Below are 18,567 nucleotides of genomic sequence, written 5' to 3' on the forward strand. Positions count from 1 at the left end.
ATCTTGTTTGCATGTGTGTAAATCTGTGTGTCTGTCATATTATTATTGTTGTACTGTTAATTATTTATGTATGGCATGCTTAAAAGTTATTAATCATTGTTAATCATAAATAAAAACTTTAAAAATATTATTGATAATTCTACGTATTTATAGATGTTGCAAAACAATTGAAATTGAACTTTTACTTTTTCACAAAAACAATTAGATAAAATAAAAAGAAATTTTACATGTTTAGTTAACAAACTAGAAATTTGGATAAAAAGAACAATATAAATATTGCACTGGATGCAATACAATGTTTAATTTTTATACTTGTACGTACATTTGACTCATTTTTTAATGAAGCAAATTATAGAAGATAATAAATAAAAAAAAGAAAAATAGAGTTAAAAAATATGTAACAAAAGCTTAATATGTATTTTATTTTTTTTATTTTTTATATAATTAATCATTTTGTTTGGAATTATTTTTTATTATTTTAATCTTCTATTAAATTTTAATCTTCTATCTTTTAATTTTTTTGATTTTTTATTCTTCTATCTTTTAACCATGTATTTTAATTTATGATTTAAATAAAGTCCTTCACTTTAGCCAATATGGCAACCGGTGGTCAGCACTTCTTCTGTGGCTTAAAAAACATTATGCGCATGGACCTACACCTGTATATTTCTACCATATACGCATGCGCTGAATATTGGAAACACACTGAGAGCCAAGTTGTATATGTGTGTGAACGCACCATACACTACAATTCTTGGCGCACACAGTATACAATTTGCCTTTGTTGTGCTTCAATATTCGCTTGCATTAATGGATAAGTTTCTCATGATCTTCTGCCGGTTTCACTCTAGAAGATAAATATAAGATTACAATAACAACAACTTAAACTGAAAAAAATCTTGACTTGTACATGTATTAAAATAATAAATAAGAGTTCAAATTATACATGGTAGAGAAGTCAAGTTGACATGATTCACAAATCTACTCTTCAGTCCAATTCACAGGGCAAATTTTTTACAATTTAGGGCTTTTTTTTGCCGTATCTTTCGTATTTTTTTTTTTTTATCAAAAAAAGAGACAGACGCACACACACAGACAGAGTTGAAAATCTTATAAATTATTGATAAACAGTTATCTGTAATTGATAATTATCAATAAAAATTTATAAATATTTAATATTATTAATTCAATATCTAATTATTTATCACACACAGCAGTCTAACCAATAATCACCATATTGGTAACAAATATTTATTGTTCAATTGAATAAATTAAAAAAAAACAATAATAAATGCTAGACATTTAACATAAAATATTAAATTCGACCATTTAATAATTGAATAGCATTCAGCAATTAAATATCAATTTAATAAATTTGCAATTAATATAGAAAAATAAAAACAATATAAATTTTGGACATTTAACAAAAAATATGCATTTATTTTAGGAATTTTTTTATCTAGCTTTTTTAAATAATAAATTTTGTGACGAAAAAATGACGAAATATTTTGTGACAGTCTTTTTTACAACTATTTTGAAGATTTAAAAAAAAAAAACCAATTGTGACAGAAAAAATGTGACGAAAAAATGACGAATTATTTTGTGACGGTCTTTTTTACAACTATTTTGAAGATTTAAAAAAAATACCAATTGTGACGGAGAAAATGTGACGAAAAAAAATGACGGTCACAGACGGTATTTTTTTTTGTGACGTGACACAAAAAAAAAAATGACCGTCATTTACATCACTAGTTGGTACACATTGGTACAGCTGCAGTCCAATTCACGGGGCAAATTTTTTACAATTTAGGGCTTTTTTTTGCCGCTGATGGCGCTTGTAAAAATTTTTTTTATATAGATTTTACATACAAAAGCTTCACAAGCGCTGTGAGTGGTGAAAAAAAGCCCTAAATTGTAATGCCCTGTGAATTGGACTGCTGAAACAGTTTCAAGAAACGATTAAAACGCCGCCCTATAGCCGTTTTATGTGAACTTTTTCTTCCATAGTACTATGGCAATGGCATAGAACTTGGTCGAAAAAGTAAAAACTATGCTAGAGTGGCCACAAGCTTTTAAAGTGATGATGTTAAATATTATTATTATATAAAAAAATTGTTCTTCACTTACTTTAACCAGAGTACTGGGAAAAAACTAGAGTTTTTGATTCACAGTTTGCCTCCTACAATTTTTATGAAATACTCCAATATCTCTATAGATAGATTAAAAAATGAAAAGTTAACTGTTTCGTCTGATTGAAATTTTGTTTGTAGTGATGTGCAAATACCGGTATTTTATTTTTGATACCAAATACGGTACAAAATACGGTATTGATACGGTAATTTACTATTCAATACCGTATCAATAATCTGTATGTAAAAATACGGTATCAGTGAAATTTTCGATACCAATACCGTATTTACAACTATAGAGATGTTACTCATGGTATTGAAAAATAAAAAATATATGAACATAACTTGATTTTATTGTATAAATAAAAATAAATACATACGAAGTTATGGATGATAAATAAATTCAATAAATAAATTCAGTAAATAAATTATATAGCAAAATTAAAATATTAAAAAAAAAAAATATTTGTCCTTAAAAAAATAAGGTTTTTTTAAATAAAAAAAGTTAGTATTATTGGAAGAAGTATTTATATTAATAAATTTTCATTACACTTGAAAAGTTTCTTTGTTATTATATCGGCTTTTAAAATAATAATGTCAATGTCAATGTGGAATGTGCAATATAATAAAAACAGCTGAGCAATTGACATTTTACAATAAAACACAATATCAAATATGGCCGCTATTAATGACCAGTGCCACGGTTGATAATCTAGAAATTATATGAAAAAAAAAAAAAAAATTTTTTTTTGCTGGTACCAAAAACAGAAAATACCGTATTTTCACCTATATAGTTGTAAAAATACCGTATCGAAAATTTTACTCGTATTTTACGGTATTTACATAAAAAAATCGGTAAAAGGCATATTGGTATGGTATTTCAATTTGATACCAAATACCGTATTTTACCGTATTTAATACCGGTAAAATACTAAATACCGTATCAGTCGACATCACTATTTGTTTGTTATTTTTAGAAGGATAGAATTTATTCACAACAATATCAATCATTTGGCGACAAAATATCAATTTGAAAATGGAGAAATATCACAATATAAAATCTTTTATTGTTACTGCAACCGAGTACTCAAGAAATCCAAGTGAAACAACAGCATCTGTTTTACAACGAAATCTTAATGTAAGTGTATTTAACCCGAAAATAACCATGACTAATATTTATAAGTTTTTAGTTTTTTCAATGTGTTCATTAATCTTCTTAGGCAATCAAAATATCAGCAGATCTTACAATTTTTGATCCTGGCTCCATAATATTATCCGAATTTTATTTAAGTCTTTATAACTTGACAAAAACCCTTGAATCAAAAACATCATTGACATGGTGTACGCTGGACGTTCTTCAACATGTCTCTAAGAATTTAGCTGCTCGTCAAACTTTGATACACACTTACAAATTTTACCAAGTTCTAGCACGTTTATTAGAATCAAATTTAATAACAGAAAAACGCATAAAGGTCCTAAAATTACTTCAAGAATTGACTTATGGAATAAAAATTCATTGGCAAGAAGCACATATACCCTCATTGATGAATATTTTAACTCAATGGATTATGCAATCAAAAGAAGAAGAAATAATAACATTGTCATTAGGAATTTTAATAAATCTTTGTTACAAAAATATTTCTGTAATCCACACGTTAATGAGAACAATCGATGCAAAAGCATTTCACAGAATGTTACTCAAGCTTCAAAGCTCAAGTGTAAATACTCGAGTTCAATGTTGCAAAATTCTCATGATTATGGAACAAGAGAGTCAAGATATTCCTGAAAAGTTCATATTTGATTTTGTAGATATAACTTTTCGATCTTTGGTATCAGCATTATCAGAAAAAGATGTACTACTTATTCAACATATTGTTGAATTTTTCGATGATATCAGGCAAAATGAACATACAAAAAATGCCTTAGTTTCCTGTACAAACTATACAAATTACGTAAAGAATATTTTGAATCAATTAGATATCATGACTGATTCAGAATGTGCTGCTCTTGTTATTGATTTTTTATATCCTTAATGAAACTAAAATTGACAGAATTTATTTCATTGTATAAATATTCATTAAAATTGCAATAAAATGGATTCCAGTTGATCGAGTCTCAAACAAAGCACTTTCATTGATCAAACATATTTTGGTTGACAGCAGAAGAACTAAACATTTACCTGATCTTTTGAGTGAAATTGACCTGTCAATAATAATGCTGGCTCTTGGATCAGAAGATGATGTAATGGAAGAAACTCGAGAAAAGAGAAGCCTCGAAAAAAATTTGAAAATTTCAGAATTATTGCAACTACTACAAGAACTTATAAAAATTCAAAATTTCCGAGCACAAGTGGTACAAATATTTACGGAGCAATCTATGAAAAAATTATTGAAACCCATTTTAGAAAATGACATAAATTCCGAGTTAGAATGGCCTGGGAATTTATTTCAAGATTCTTCTGTATCGATGTACATTTATGCATTGTCATTTACTGCTGATCTTGCAGTTCAAGATTCAGACTGGTTGAGGCTGTACTCATCATTAATTCAAAATAAACAAATACAAATGATAATCGCACTTGCTGTATTCTGGGGTGATGCTGAAGTTAAACAAAAAGCTCTTCTATTAATGTCATCTGTTGGATTTCCCCAAGAATGTGTATCTGCTGTTTCAAAATGCATGGTTGAATTGGAGCCTTTAGTACTAGTTCAAACTAAAACTGGAATAACATCTGGGCTAACATTGAAACAAGAGACGTCTTTTAATACCAGTATAGTTCGACTTTACTCTTTGTCACAGGAAGAACAACTAGATGATATTTTAGATAAATTGAAAGAGGCTTTTAACGAAAATAAATTCACAGACATAACTACATCTGCTATCATGGAGCTTTATGAATACAAATTATCTGCAATGAGACAAACGGAACGACTAAATCAAGCAAACTTAGAAGCTGCTGACAATCATGCAATAGGCTTACAACACAGGTTAACTCAGATTGTTGCTGAGTCAAGTAGACTGCATCAATTACTTTTCCACAATCAACAAAGTCTTGAAGGATTGAAACATGAAAAAATTAGATTAACACAAAAACTTCAAAAAGCTGAAATTGAAAGTAAAAAAATTCATCAAATTCAAAAAAAAGAAATTCAAGGGTTGAAGAAAATTGTTGAAGATAAATCGAAAATAATTGAACAGTTGTCAAAATTAGAAAAAGAACTTAATGCTGCAGTCGATAAAATCAAATTCTTTGAAGAAAGAAATACAGATCTAGAGATGCAAAAAATGAGTTTGATGAATGAAGGACGTGAAAATGCTGATAAAATCAAAGAATTGAATAAACTTATGACTAAACTTCAAGATCGGCTTGCCAAAAGAGATCAAGAAATTCAAGAAAAAAATAGAGAAATTGAAAGTAGTCAAGAGAGTATGGCAGCTCTAAAACAAGAGAATGAAGGGCTTCTCAGAACATGTAGAAATTATGAACAGACAATTGCTGAGAAGGAAGATAGTGTTGAGAGGATGACATCAGAACTGGTTGATCTCAGTCGAATGAGAGACATGATTTATCATCTCACTGCTAAAAAAAAAGATGAAAAGAATGAAACAACATAATATATTATTTTGTTAATTGTTTCCATTAATTTGTGAATAAAGAAGCAAAGTGACAACAATTTTTTTGTATTGTTTTAACATATTTTTTTTATTAATTACATATTCAATTTTCTTACATTATTATTACTCTGTATATTGAATTTTTTTCAAATACTGTTTATTATATAATTATTATCTTTTCACATATAAATTTAACAATAAAAGTTTTTCATCGAAATTTTTTAAATTACACTTTTTATATATATTGACTATTACAATAAATTTCAAAAGTTATTCAGAAGATTCAACTTTTTGTGCGTTCAAAAGTATATTCAACAAATTGGTTCATATTTAACAACTAAAATGATAACAAAGTATTATTTAACTTATTGACCGAAATATAATTGTCTTTTGCTAGAAATGCAATAAATACAAAAGAACTATAAAAAGTAATTGTATCAAGGGTACAAAAGATGCGATAAATATTAAGGAATAAATTTGTGACTTCATCAATTGAGGGTCTGGATGCAATAACACGTCGAGCGCTCGAAGTCAAGAAAATGCTATGTTGCTGTGGGTGGAAATTAAGAAAAATTAAAATTATTATACAGTCGTCGATAATTAAAAAATACATTGTTTTTTCCAAATAAACTTTTTATATGATAATTACTTACGAGATAAAAATAAAACGAAATTTTTGAAAAAAATACTTTTAATCATATAACTCGAGACAACTTCTTTTAATAAATGACTTGAAATTTTGACTGTAGCTTCATTATAAGCTATGATTGCAAACAGTATAATAAAAACTCATTTATTCATATTGCTTAATTTTTATTATATGATTATTTAATGTCGAGGAAAATTCAATTGTATAAAATGAAAAGAGTCGGAGAAATTTAAAATTGAGTAACTTGTCAGTGGCAATATTGTTGAGCAGTATATCAAAAGTTTTTTACAAATTTTCAGATATTTTTATTAATTAACTGAGTTATTAATTTAACAACAAATTGCGCGTATACTGTTTGTATTTATATGGATATACAAACGAACATACGCGTTCGAGAGACTGACGATCACGCATACATAGCTAAAGCTCGCAATTTGTTGTTAAATTAATAACTCAGTAAATAATTATTAAAATATCTGAAAATTTGTAACTTCTTGATATACTGTCAACAATGTACACGACAAGTTACTGAATTAAATTTCTCCGACTCTTTTTCATTCAAAGTTAGACAAATTGATTTTCGACATTGATAAATAATCATATAATAAAAATTAAAACAATATGAATAAATGATTTTTTATCATACTTGTAATCGGTAGCATAATGAAGCTACAGTCAAATTTCAAGTCGATTTATTAAAAGAATGTCTCGAGTTATATGATTAAAAGTATTTTTCAAAAAAAATTTCGTTTTATTTTTATCTAAACTAATTATCATATAAGTTTATTTGGAGAAAAATATGTACTTTTTACCTATCACATTCAATTATTAAATCACCCACAGCACATCATAGCATTTCTTACTTGAGCACTCGAGATTGCATCAGATCAATTATTAATCACACATCTAATTTTTTTTTTTACTCGGTGCGTTATAAAAATTGTACTTTTCGTTTTCAATATAATTTATTATATTAATATAATTCTAAACATTATGATTTCTCTTTCTATATTTCTGGAGTTGAAAGACTAACTGATAATTTGTATGTAGCTAGCATTTACGTGAAAATGTATTATTCGATACACTTTGTTACCGACAATCATTTTTTTTTATAATCTTAATTTCATACTGATTTCAAGATACTTATTACCATTTGTACTTCAATATTTTCGATAATGATTCGATTATTTATGTTTCCCGATTCCGGTAAAGTGAATGTGTGAGCAACAAATAATGCAAATCCATACGTTTTAATAAATATAATTTCAATCACCAAATAATCCTCAATCCAATAAGTGTTATTAACAAAATGTCTTAATTTGATGGATTTTATCTTGAAGATTTTTCTGTGCAACAAATATTTGAATGATAACAGACATTATTCATGAGCTACCATCAAATTAATTATTACAAAAATAAACAAAATTTTGGTAACGAATTCGTTCCCGTTTGAAAATTAAAAATTTTCAAAACTTCGGCGAAAGACTTTGTGGTTCCTATATAGCTCTGAGATCAAATATTTATTAAATTATATAATAATAACACTTTATTTATGTAAAAACATTCAATTTATACTTTTTTTTTGTTTTTTTTTTTTTTAATTTAAAAACGCCAAAATTATAAAAAGTTTTTTTAAAAAAAAAGAAAATAAGTAATAAAATATAGTGAAAAAAAAAAATAGTTTATAGTTTTTTTTTTATTTTTTAAACAACGAGCAAGGTGAAGAAGGTTTGCAGCATAAACGCGAGTCGTTCTAAAAAAATATGAAAAACCGAATTGACAATAATTGTTTAGGCATTGAATAACTTTTGAACAAATCGACGTTGAAAAATTTTATAAAGCTCAAAAAATTCTTAATTAAATTTCTGAGAGCCATACTGTTTTCAAACAAACCGTTAAAATCAATCCTTCATGGTTATTTTTTCATTATAAGACAGTGCATAGTACTTATTGTTATAAACAATTGTTGATGACTCATTAATTTGAGCCCAGAGCTATTTTTGTGCAACAGTAATCCCTGGTGGAAATAATTTCTCCGGAAATCCTCCGTTCAATTCCGGAATCACTCCGTATTGCTTTGGAATTGGCCGATTCAAATTCGGACAAGCTCAAAAGTGTATTATTCGCGATATTCATCAGTTTTTTTATCCAAAAATATTTAATTTTTAACAAAAATTTTTTATTCGTTTATTATATCCTTCATTTTACCTAATAACTTGCAGAGTTATTTTAAAATTGCTACGGATTTCTTCGTATTTTTTCGGAGTGAGTCAATTCCGGAATAATCCGGAGCAATTCCGAATAATCCTTTATTATACAATACGATTTGGTACACAGATCAACTGCACCAGCACGTTTGTCGGTCGAAAAATCCCGGAAAAATTATCTGAACAGAGGAAAAGGGCCTTCAAGACTAAGCGTGCACGCTACAATCCAATGTTACGTGCACGTAACAATCCAATTCCGCTTTGTAAAATTCCAACATTCACTTATACAATATTGTGTTGTAAATTTCTAATTCTGCTTTGGAAAATTCCAACAATCAGTTTTACAATATGGTATTGTAAATTTTCAACTCCGCTTTGTAAAATTACAATATTCAGTTTTACAAGACGGTATTGTAGATTTTCAATTTTTCTTTGTAAAGTTACTACGTTTGGAAACTTACAATAAGACACTTACAACATGGTTTTGTAATTTTTCCAACATGCCTCCGGGAAATAGCTTCCATATCTTTTTGGTAAAATCTATCTAAATATTTTTAACAGTGTGTAAGACACTTTAAGGTGTTACCCGCGCATATCTAGAGACCTCTTTCGGATAGCGTTTAGAAACATAATATTTCTATGAGTGCGAAAGCAATAAAAAAGAAGGAGAAAATCTTGTTTCTCACTTCCACTCAAGTATTTAGACAAAGACAAAAATTTATTTTTATTTATTGTAAAATAAAAAGGTCTCAAAGCCCTATTGATTTTTATATCAAAAATTTCCTTTTTTTTCTTTTATAAATCTCTAGTTTTTGGTAAATCTGTAATTGTTTTTCTCAAAATAGCTAACCAGGTAATGGAAAACTAAACTTGGCTCTCCGTAAGACCCTATGATTAACCTTTAAAAAAGTAGTCGACTTTAACAATTATTTAAAAAATAAGTAGTTACAACAAAATTAACAAAAAATTCAAGATTGCGTATTGTTATTTCAAGAATTTACTACAAAAATTTCAGCAATAGTTCATTGTTTTCTACCAGCACTGGTAACGCCTTAAGCTACGTGTCTAAATATATATTCCAATTGTTGTTAAAGATAATAGTCTTTTTAGCAAATGAACTATATAAAGTGATTGGGCCGGTTTTCTCGTCCAGAATTATAGTTATATGTATATATTACTAAAAATTGAAAAAATTTAACTAATGGTTAGTTAACTTATGGATTTGATTACCGTTGGCGTTATAATATAGTTAAAGTACTGAAAATCAATCGGCCCTCATCATTTCTACAGTATGTCTTATATAGTTTTTGTTTTATGAGAATTTATTTTCAATCACTCTTGTTTATTCTTGAAACAATTAATTTGACGATAGCTTATAAAAAAATGATCATACAGTTGCTGAAGCAACTGTGCCTTCCCTGCGGGGGAATTTTGATTTTTTTCTTTTTTAATATATATCGAAATTCGTGACTACAAATTTGTTTCATTCTCCATCGTTACAATGATTATTGTTACAACTAAAAATTATTAAGTTTTCATTCATTTTGCTTGTTCCTTCTAATGGGTCATCTTCATGTCCAGAATCGCTTTCTTCTAACCTTTTAAACTCTCTGTTTTTATTCATTTTGTTGTACCATGATTTTAGCTTGTCAATGTTAAATATTTATTACAAAATTGTCGAGTTCGATTGTAATTATTTTATTTACTTTTTTCCCTCGGTTGAATCAGGATTAAACGTTTTAGTTGCTGAAGTCGTCGTTATATTTTTAATTTTTTTATATTTATTTATTTTCAATTCCTCTAATGCTATCACATCACCCTTTTTTCCCTCAAAATTTTCTGCCTCTTCATTCCATATGGTTAGTTTAATCTAAAATATATTTTCTTTGGTAAATTTAATATCATTATTTAGTTTAATCAAACTTTTTTTCATTTGAATTTTATTTTACTTCATAATCACTGTCGTCTGCTAATGTTATTGTTCTTTATTTTAATGACCGTCCTGACATTGCATATATAAATTCCGTTTCATTTATTGCTATTATGATTGCGATGATATCTGAATAATGTCAATATTACTATTGAATAATTTTCTTTTTTTTTTTTTTTTTTTTTCGCTAAAATAATTTTACCTGCAAATGAATTAATTGGTAGATGTACGATTTCTTGTATTTTTTTAAACTCGAAATTAATTTTTGGTATTAATTATTTATTTATTTTATTTATTTGTTAAGTATTACGCCCTTGTCATTTCGTACTTATGGGCTACATTATATAAGTTTTACAATTACAAGTTTTTAGTTTTTCTTAATAATATGTATTATTATATATTTAAAGAGATGAATATATATATTGATGAGATGAACAGTAGACAGTTGCTGATGACCACGTGACGATCTACGATTGTGACAGAGTGCCATATGTATATGACGATTCACGGCTGTAGCGGAGTGACACATAGACTTCCACGTCGATCCACAACCAGATGATCAGTATTAATTATTAATTTTCATTTTCCTCATCGTCTTCAAATTTTATATTAGCTTCTACTGGTATCATTATTTCTTTATTATTTATTGATGGGTACCATTCATTAATTTTTCTCACTAATCTTCCAGTAATCGTATATATTTTGTTTAACTTGAATATTTAATAATTTATCATGTTAATAATTTTTTTTTAAATCTTTTTGTTGAAAAATCTTGTAGAAAAATATGATTTTTCCATAATATTTTCCTAATATTTTCCTATAATTATCGTATTTTTCTTTATATTCATTTTGATTTTCTATATTTTTCATATTTCAGTTATTATATTTTATTTCTTTGTATTTATCACTTTTTATATTTTCTTTATATTTACCGATTTTCTTTGATATTTTCTTTTATCGATTTTTTCTATATTTATCGCTTTCTTATATTCAGTCACTTCTGTATATTTTCCTTTATATTTACCGATTTTTCTTTGATATTTTCCTATATTTTCCTTTATATTCGGTGATTTTTCTTTTATATTTACTGATATTTTCCCATATTTATCTTTTTTTTCTTTATATTCAGTGACTTTTTTATATTTTTCTTCATATTTACTCATATTTTCGATATATATTGTATTGGTTAAGATTAAGGGACTTAGAAAATTTTTTAGGGGGGGTGTCTACCATGGTTGGGGGGGTCCAGAAGAAAAGCGAAAACAATAGGAAATTAAAATTCCCTAAAAATATCTGTTATCGTTTAAATATTTGTTGCATAGAAAATATTTAAAAAAAATTAAAATGCATAAAGTTAAGGTTGATTCCCAGTCGCATCACCGAACCAATATTTATGCCACGAAGGGCCCGTATATCAATAACGCTATTTTTTATTCCCGTGTCCTAAAATTTTTTGTGGCGCCACTGATGAAAAAAACAAATTCTTTAGTAGTATGTGTGTCGTGGCTACACACTAGCGAGCAAAGATTACATCGTACACTGAAGCCATGCTTGTGTTCATGTCTGTGTGCTGCGCTTCTCGCGAAATTTTTGAATTTCAAAGTTATTTATTTTTTAAACGCAGAAGACGAAATTCTAAAAATTTATATTAAAAAATTTGTCTTTTCTAGCACTACAAACTGATAGAAATTTAACGTTTTCTGTTGCGTTTTGAAAAAGTTATTAATAAAAATATGAGATACCGCCTATATCTTGCTTGTTAAAGTTGTCAACTTTGACAGTAAATATCTCAAAAAAACCGAACAAAAAAAAATTGACAATGTAGATAATTATTTCATTTAAACATAAGATAAAAAAAAAAAAAATCTGTTGCGATTTCAGATTTCCAGAATCAACTTTAAGGGCTGGTTTTTTCATATATTTAATACTTCTATATTGCGCATCGCCTATGCTTTCCCATAAGTGGAACGTTGATACGAAGTAACGAGCCTTTATGTTTATATGTGTTGGTCTTAACCCCGAAATTAACATTAGCAAGCTCAACTGTAAAGAGTAAGACAGAGAGATATTGTCTGCACCGTTTGAGACCTCAACAAAATCAAGCCTAATGCGCAATATAGAAGTATCAAATATATGGTTGTTTCATCCACTTTTACTGAGCATTAAAAAAATTAGTTAAGCACTATTAAAGATAGTCCAATTCTAGGATTGTTAATTTACCGGTGTTTTATTTTTTTAGAATTTTAAACCGGATTTTTTGCCGGTAAAAAATCATTTTCAACCATAAAGGCTTACCAGAGCCAATCACCGTTTACGCGGGTGATTTTAAATATTTTATTTTATCTATCGGATATATACTTATTAATAAAAGGTTATTGTTTATATTACATTACTTAATAAGTATGTTCAAGAAAATTGTTATTGCGAAAGAATTTCATTATTTATTAATTTTTTCAAACAAATAAAAAGCTATTGACAAATGGCTAAGGAATGGATGTAGTTTACTTATTGATTTATTCAAATTAAATGATAAATTAAATGAAAAGCTCTAATAATATAATCTAAATGATCTTATTACTTTCTAATAACTCTTGCCAGTGTAGAAAAATATTTGGTTTTGGGATTTAAGGGAGGTGTCCACTATGCCAGCTTTTCGTGCAAGCCTTGCACACAAGCAAGAAGTCTGGAAATAGAAATTCTAGTCTTCTTGCATGCAAGACCATTTATTACCGAAAAAACTTAACTTTCCAGAAATATCTAGTAAAAATACAATATTTTCTGGTTTTGCATTATTTTTTGCCCACACATTTCATAAATTGAAACCAGGCGACAATGCTGCAATCCAAAAAATGGGCCAGACCACACAAGTTTTACGTAAATAATAAATAAATGGAGCGACTTTTTAAAGATTACTATAATGACTTAGAAATTCATTGGAATTCGTTATTAATCATAAAAATCTAAACTATATAATTATGATATTATAAATAATTAGCAATAATGGCTGCCATATAGGGTAAACAAATTTTTCTCAATTAAGGAGGTCATGCACAAATTCATTGCAGGTGTTGCAGGGCGCTTCTGACGTCACAGACAAAACTGAAATCTGACTACACTGTAAAAAAATAAAGTGAAAAGCGCCTGCGCCCCGTATACAATATATGGGATTGCGGGTATGTGTGTGTGTTTGAACATGCCATACGTTGCCACATCCAATTTTTGTAAAGTTTATAATTAATTTCTCATTAATTGACCGATCAACATACACGGAAAAAAATTTTCACCAAATTTTACTATGCTGCCACATTACCATAGAACTATCTTTTGATTATCAAAAAATTTACTATCATTTAAACGAAAAAAAACAATTGTAGTCTTGAAAAATTAAAATGTACCATAGCAATTTTCTCACGTTTTTTTTTTTGCTATTTCCCGATGAAAAAATTACAACGCATAAAGAATCTTTTACAGAACCCAAATTTAAAATCTAAAATAATCCAGCCTAAAAATTACATTGCAGCATAGCAAAAAATATTTTTTTTTTTTTGGCTTTGTATATTTATAAATTTTACTCTGTTGTTGTGGACAAAATTAAAATGATCCTCTGAAAATTTACAATGTAGCATAGTAATTTTAAAAGCTTTCTTGGAATTCCTGTAAGTGTCACTAACAAATACAAAGCAACATATTTAAAATTACAATGTGGCATAGCAAAATTGATGACGGACTCAGAAATGTCAACAGTCCCCACTTTTTAGTCGACTGCGCATGCGTGACTTTGCTTATTTTCCGATTGTTGATGTAAAACAAATAAAACTTTATTTTCACATGCGGTATCGTGGCGCAACGGATACCGTGTAGGGTTTGTAACCGAAAGGTATGGGGTTCAAGTTCTGAGCCTGGACGGTTTTTTATGTCTACGTATTTATTGTAGAAAAAAAAAAAAAACAAACAAAAAAATTTTTTTATATAATTATTTCTTTGAGCGTTTATAAACAAAGCAAATTTTGCGTTTGACCATTTTAAAAATTACTATGCTACACCGCGGAAGGTCGCATGGCCAGTATAGGTGGCGTTCTTCAATGAAAATTGCTATGTTCCATCTCGATTTTTAATATGATGCTCTTATGGTACCAGCTTACTGTAACACAACGCAAAAATTGCTATATGCTATTATATTAAAAAAAAATGTAAATTTTGTTCCGTGTATGAAAATTTTTCGCGCAATTAATAAAACTCGGTTTCTAGTATATGTGTGATTTTTTTCAAGACTTTTTCATCATTTTTTCTATCCGAAAAAAATGGTTGAAATCTCCATAAGAGCCAATGTTAAATATTATTTTCAATAATTAATTACAAAAAATTTAAGGTATAACCGGCCAAAATTTTTGGGGGCGTGTCTTAAATATACTGCCTATGCTTTTTACATAGATAGTTTTTGCGTTGCCAACCCCAAATAACTAAAAAAATGGATCTTTTTCGGTCGTTTGTGGCTTATTAATAATACTTTTTACTAGAGAATCTTATCATTTCGTCTATGTTATTGCATGATAAATCATATTCTTGTAATTTAAACAATTTTAATTAGTTTTTATTTTCTCGTAATGACCCCGGCAATAGTGCTTTTTTTGTCAGTTTGCAACACTGATCTTGACGCCATCTTAATATCTATTTCATGAATGTATGTGTGTGTCAGCTGTGTAAAAGCTAAACATGGATGCTAAATTTTGCTAAATTTGCTGTTTAAATTTTCCCGCTCCAATGCGCTGTTGCCAGAGCCTCAATACTTGTTCTCATAAAATTGCTAAAAATCGTGTTTTTAGCTTATATTTTTATTAATTACGTGAGATTTGGTCTTATAAGCCCATTTCATCCTGATATCAAAAAATTCCTTATTTTTTCTTTCATTATCTATTAGTTTTTGGGATAGGTGAGACCAAAACAAGTATTGTTTTGTTTAGTTCGTAGATATTTTCTAACACCTCCTCCCATAAGAGCCCATGTTTAACCTCTCTAAATTATGTCAACTTTGAATAATTATTTAAAAAAAAAAAGTCTTATAACTTAAAAACTGAATTGACAAAAAGATGCATTATTATTTCATTTATCTAAATTATTAATTTCATGAGCCTCAGACTATTTTTCATTTTGGCCGGTTATACCTTAACCGATCAACATAAGAAAATAATTATACCGTTGTATTTAGAATGAAAAGATCTACTTGTGTACAAAATTTCAAAACATTCTCATTATATTCAAAAAAAAGAGTAATTTCTGCATAACATCCTTAAAATATTTTTTAAAAAATCATTTTTCACGCTATACGACAGCCATTATTTCTCATTATTTCAAATCCCTGATGAAAAAAATCTGGCAGATTCTGTCAGGTTAATTTATAAATATTGTTTTTTTTTAATTAATTGATTTTTTTGAATTAATACAATTGATCAGGAGACATCAAGTCGTCATCGAATTATTAGTCTGTTATAATTCATTCTTTTATAGCTCATTTATCGTTATTTTACGTTAGTTGTTATTCAGAGATTCTCACGTGTGCTCTTGTCAGAGTTAATTCACCTATATAGGAACTGAGATTATGGTACTTATAAAAAATTAAAAAACATACTAACGTTCAAAAAATCTGCAACGCTTCGAGATTGAAGTTTCTTGATACCTTACAGTGATGTTTATAGAAACTACAATAATTCGTCCAGGATTTTTTTTTTTTTTTTTTAGAATTTCCTGGTGAAAACAGTCAGGCAGATTCTGGCAGATAATGACAAATTCTTACCAATTCTGGCAGAGTCTCACAGATTCTTACAGATTTAGACTGGTTTAGTGGTTTTTGGAACAACTGCCAGATTCTTGCAGATTATTCTGTCAGATTCTGCCAGTTTTTTTTTACCAGGGATATCATAATTATATAATTTAGATGTTTATTATTAATTCCTAATCAATTTTTTGAGTAATTATAGAATTTTAAATTAAAGTCATTCCATTCATTTATTATTAACGTAGAATGATTTCTGACTTGTGCGGTCTGGCCACAACATGTAGAAAGTAGCAATACTTTATTAATAAAATTTACCATTTATAATAATATAAATGTGACGTGTTGTCTGGGATATCTGGGTAAGTGATAATATTCAATTCAAATATTCATAATCAAGTACTACCCTTGCTCCAGGGCTGCTCTTTTGCCGATGCAAGAAAGAGATAGAAACAATTCGTTGTCATATTTATACCAGCAGCAAGCCAAAAAACAATGTGCCAACGAGACAGAGTTTCCTGTAATAGTAAACAAATCATTATTCAAATTACTTTAAATATACCACAAAAAATTTTTCATTTAAAAAATAACCAATTCTAAAATACTAACATGTTCTTTGATGAGTAAACCAACTACATATGGGGCGAGAAAACCACAGGCATTTGCACAAGCATTACTGAATCCATAAAGAGTTCCTGCGTATCTTGGTGCTAAAACAATATGATTCATTTGATTACCCGAGTAAATAGCTCCTTGAAGTGATCCTAATCCTGAAAGCATAATCATAACCCAAACACGATCGCATCCTGCCCAAATTGCACCAAGAAAACTAAGGCTTGGTCCAAGAGAACCGATAGTGTTCCAAAATTTCATTGAAGTTAGCGGTGTCAACAAACGACGTTCCAAAAGTGAATCAGCAAAACTTGATATAACTAGACCCATTATCCAAGCAGTTAAGTAAGGCAAAGTTGAGAGAAATGCGTCTTGTTGAACACCAAAATGAAGTATTCGGTCCATATAAGTTGGTAATTCAGTCAGAAGAGTGTAAAATGCCCAAGACTGACCACATTGTGTTATTGTTATTGCCCACATTGGTCCAGATGTCAATATGTGATACCAAGGTACACTCGCATTATTCTGAAATCATAATAGGCGCTTTCGCAAAAATTTCAAAATGCACAAAATTTTTTCATCGAAACGTAACGCAAAAATGGACAAATTCGTGGCGACTAGCGGGTATTTCCCACTCGCTAGGCCAAAAAAAAAAAATTATTGTTTTATCTTTTTTTTCCTTAAAAACTATTTTTCATGAAAAATCGATTTTTTAACGCGGCCCTAGCGCAAAGGAGCTTCTTATGATCCTAATATGATGTCGTTACAACAATCCTATCAAGAATTATGAAGTTGATAGTATTTTTCTCACTATCTCTCGATAGCATTATCGTAGCGAGTTCATATGAGACTTGAAAAAAGTGTCTACAAAATCTCTATCGCCCTTATGATCAAATCAGTTATACGTTTCGAAAAGAAAAAAAAAAATCAAAAATTGAACATTTTTTTTTTTTTTTTCGAAAACTATAATTCACAGCAGAATAATTTTGTACATGGGCAAAAGGATTTTTGAAAACGTGTTTTTTTGAGCGGTATACGAAGTCTCTATATGACAATTTTATCGCGAGTTATCGACTGTCTAACACTCCGCTAACACTGCGCTATAAATACAGCATATCCAATAACTCTCGATAGAATTATCATATAGAGACTTTGCATTCAGCTGCGTGAACCTAGCACCCCACTTTATCGTAGAAACTTCTATTAAAGTTCATTTTGAAGGTCTGTATAGTCTGTAAAGTGTAAAGGCTTTAAATTTGTAGTTCAAAAATTGAGGGTGAAGAAAGAGTTAAAAGGTACTTTCTTCAAAAATTGACTTAGAGCGATGAAATTAGGGGCAATACGTTCGTTGAAATTTGTAGTAATTTGTAGTGAAAAGGGTTTAATTTGTAGTTCAAAAAGTAAGGGTGGAAAAAGAGTTAAAATGTACTTTCGTAGAAAATTAAAGAAAAATAGTGATAAATAGGTCTAATAGCTTTTTTTGCGGAATTTGTAGTAATTTGTAGTAAACGAATTTTAATTTTAAGATGGAAAATGATGACAAAAAAAAAAAATTTTTTTTCGTTTACTACAAATTACTACAAATTCTAAGAAAGCTATTAGACCGATTTATCACTATTTTTTCTTTTAATCCTAAGAAGCTATTTTCTCTTTCC

At 28.4% G+C, this 18,567-nt stretch overlaps 2 protein-coding genes across 2 annotated transcripts in view; one reads left to right on the plus strand and one right to left on the minus strand.

Moving 5' to 3' along the window:
* The first annotated feature begins 3,021 nt into the window (after positions 1-3,021).
* LOC122857618 lies at positions 3,022-5,796 on the plus strand. Its single transcript, XM_044159871.1, is given in 4 exon segments — positions 3,022-3,267; positions 3,350-4,148; positions 4,151-4,198; positions 4,201-5,796. Coding segments are annotated over 4 exon segments (2,493 nt in total). The 5' UTR covers positions 3,022-3,165; the 3' UTR covers positions 5,745-5,796.
* Positions 5,797-13,534: 7,738 nt separating this feature from the next.
* The window catches only part of LOC122857619 (sialin), a 54,805-nt gene continuing 49,772 nt past the window's right edge, over positions 13,535-18,567 (minus strand). Inside the window, 2 exon segments of the mRNA XM_044159872.1 lie at positions 13,535-16,818; positions 16,910-17,437. Of these exon segments, the coding sequence (XP_044015807.1) occupies positions 16,696-16,818; positions 16,910-17,437 (651 nt within the window). The 3' untranslated portion in view covers positions 13,535-16,695.

Source organism: Aphidius gifuensis, linkage group LG5 (assembly GCF_014905175.1).
Source record: "Aphidius gifuensis isolate YNYX2018 linkage group LG5, ASM1490517v1, whole genome shotgun sequence".
NCBI classification, from domain to species: Eukaryota; Metazoa; Arthropoda; class Insecta; order Hymenoptera; family Braconidae; genus Aphidius; species Aphidius gifuensis.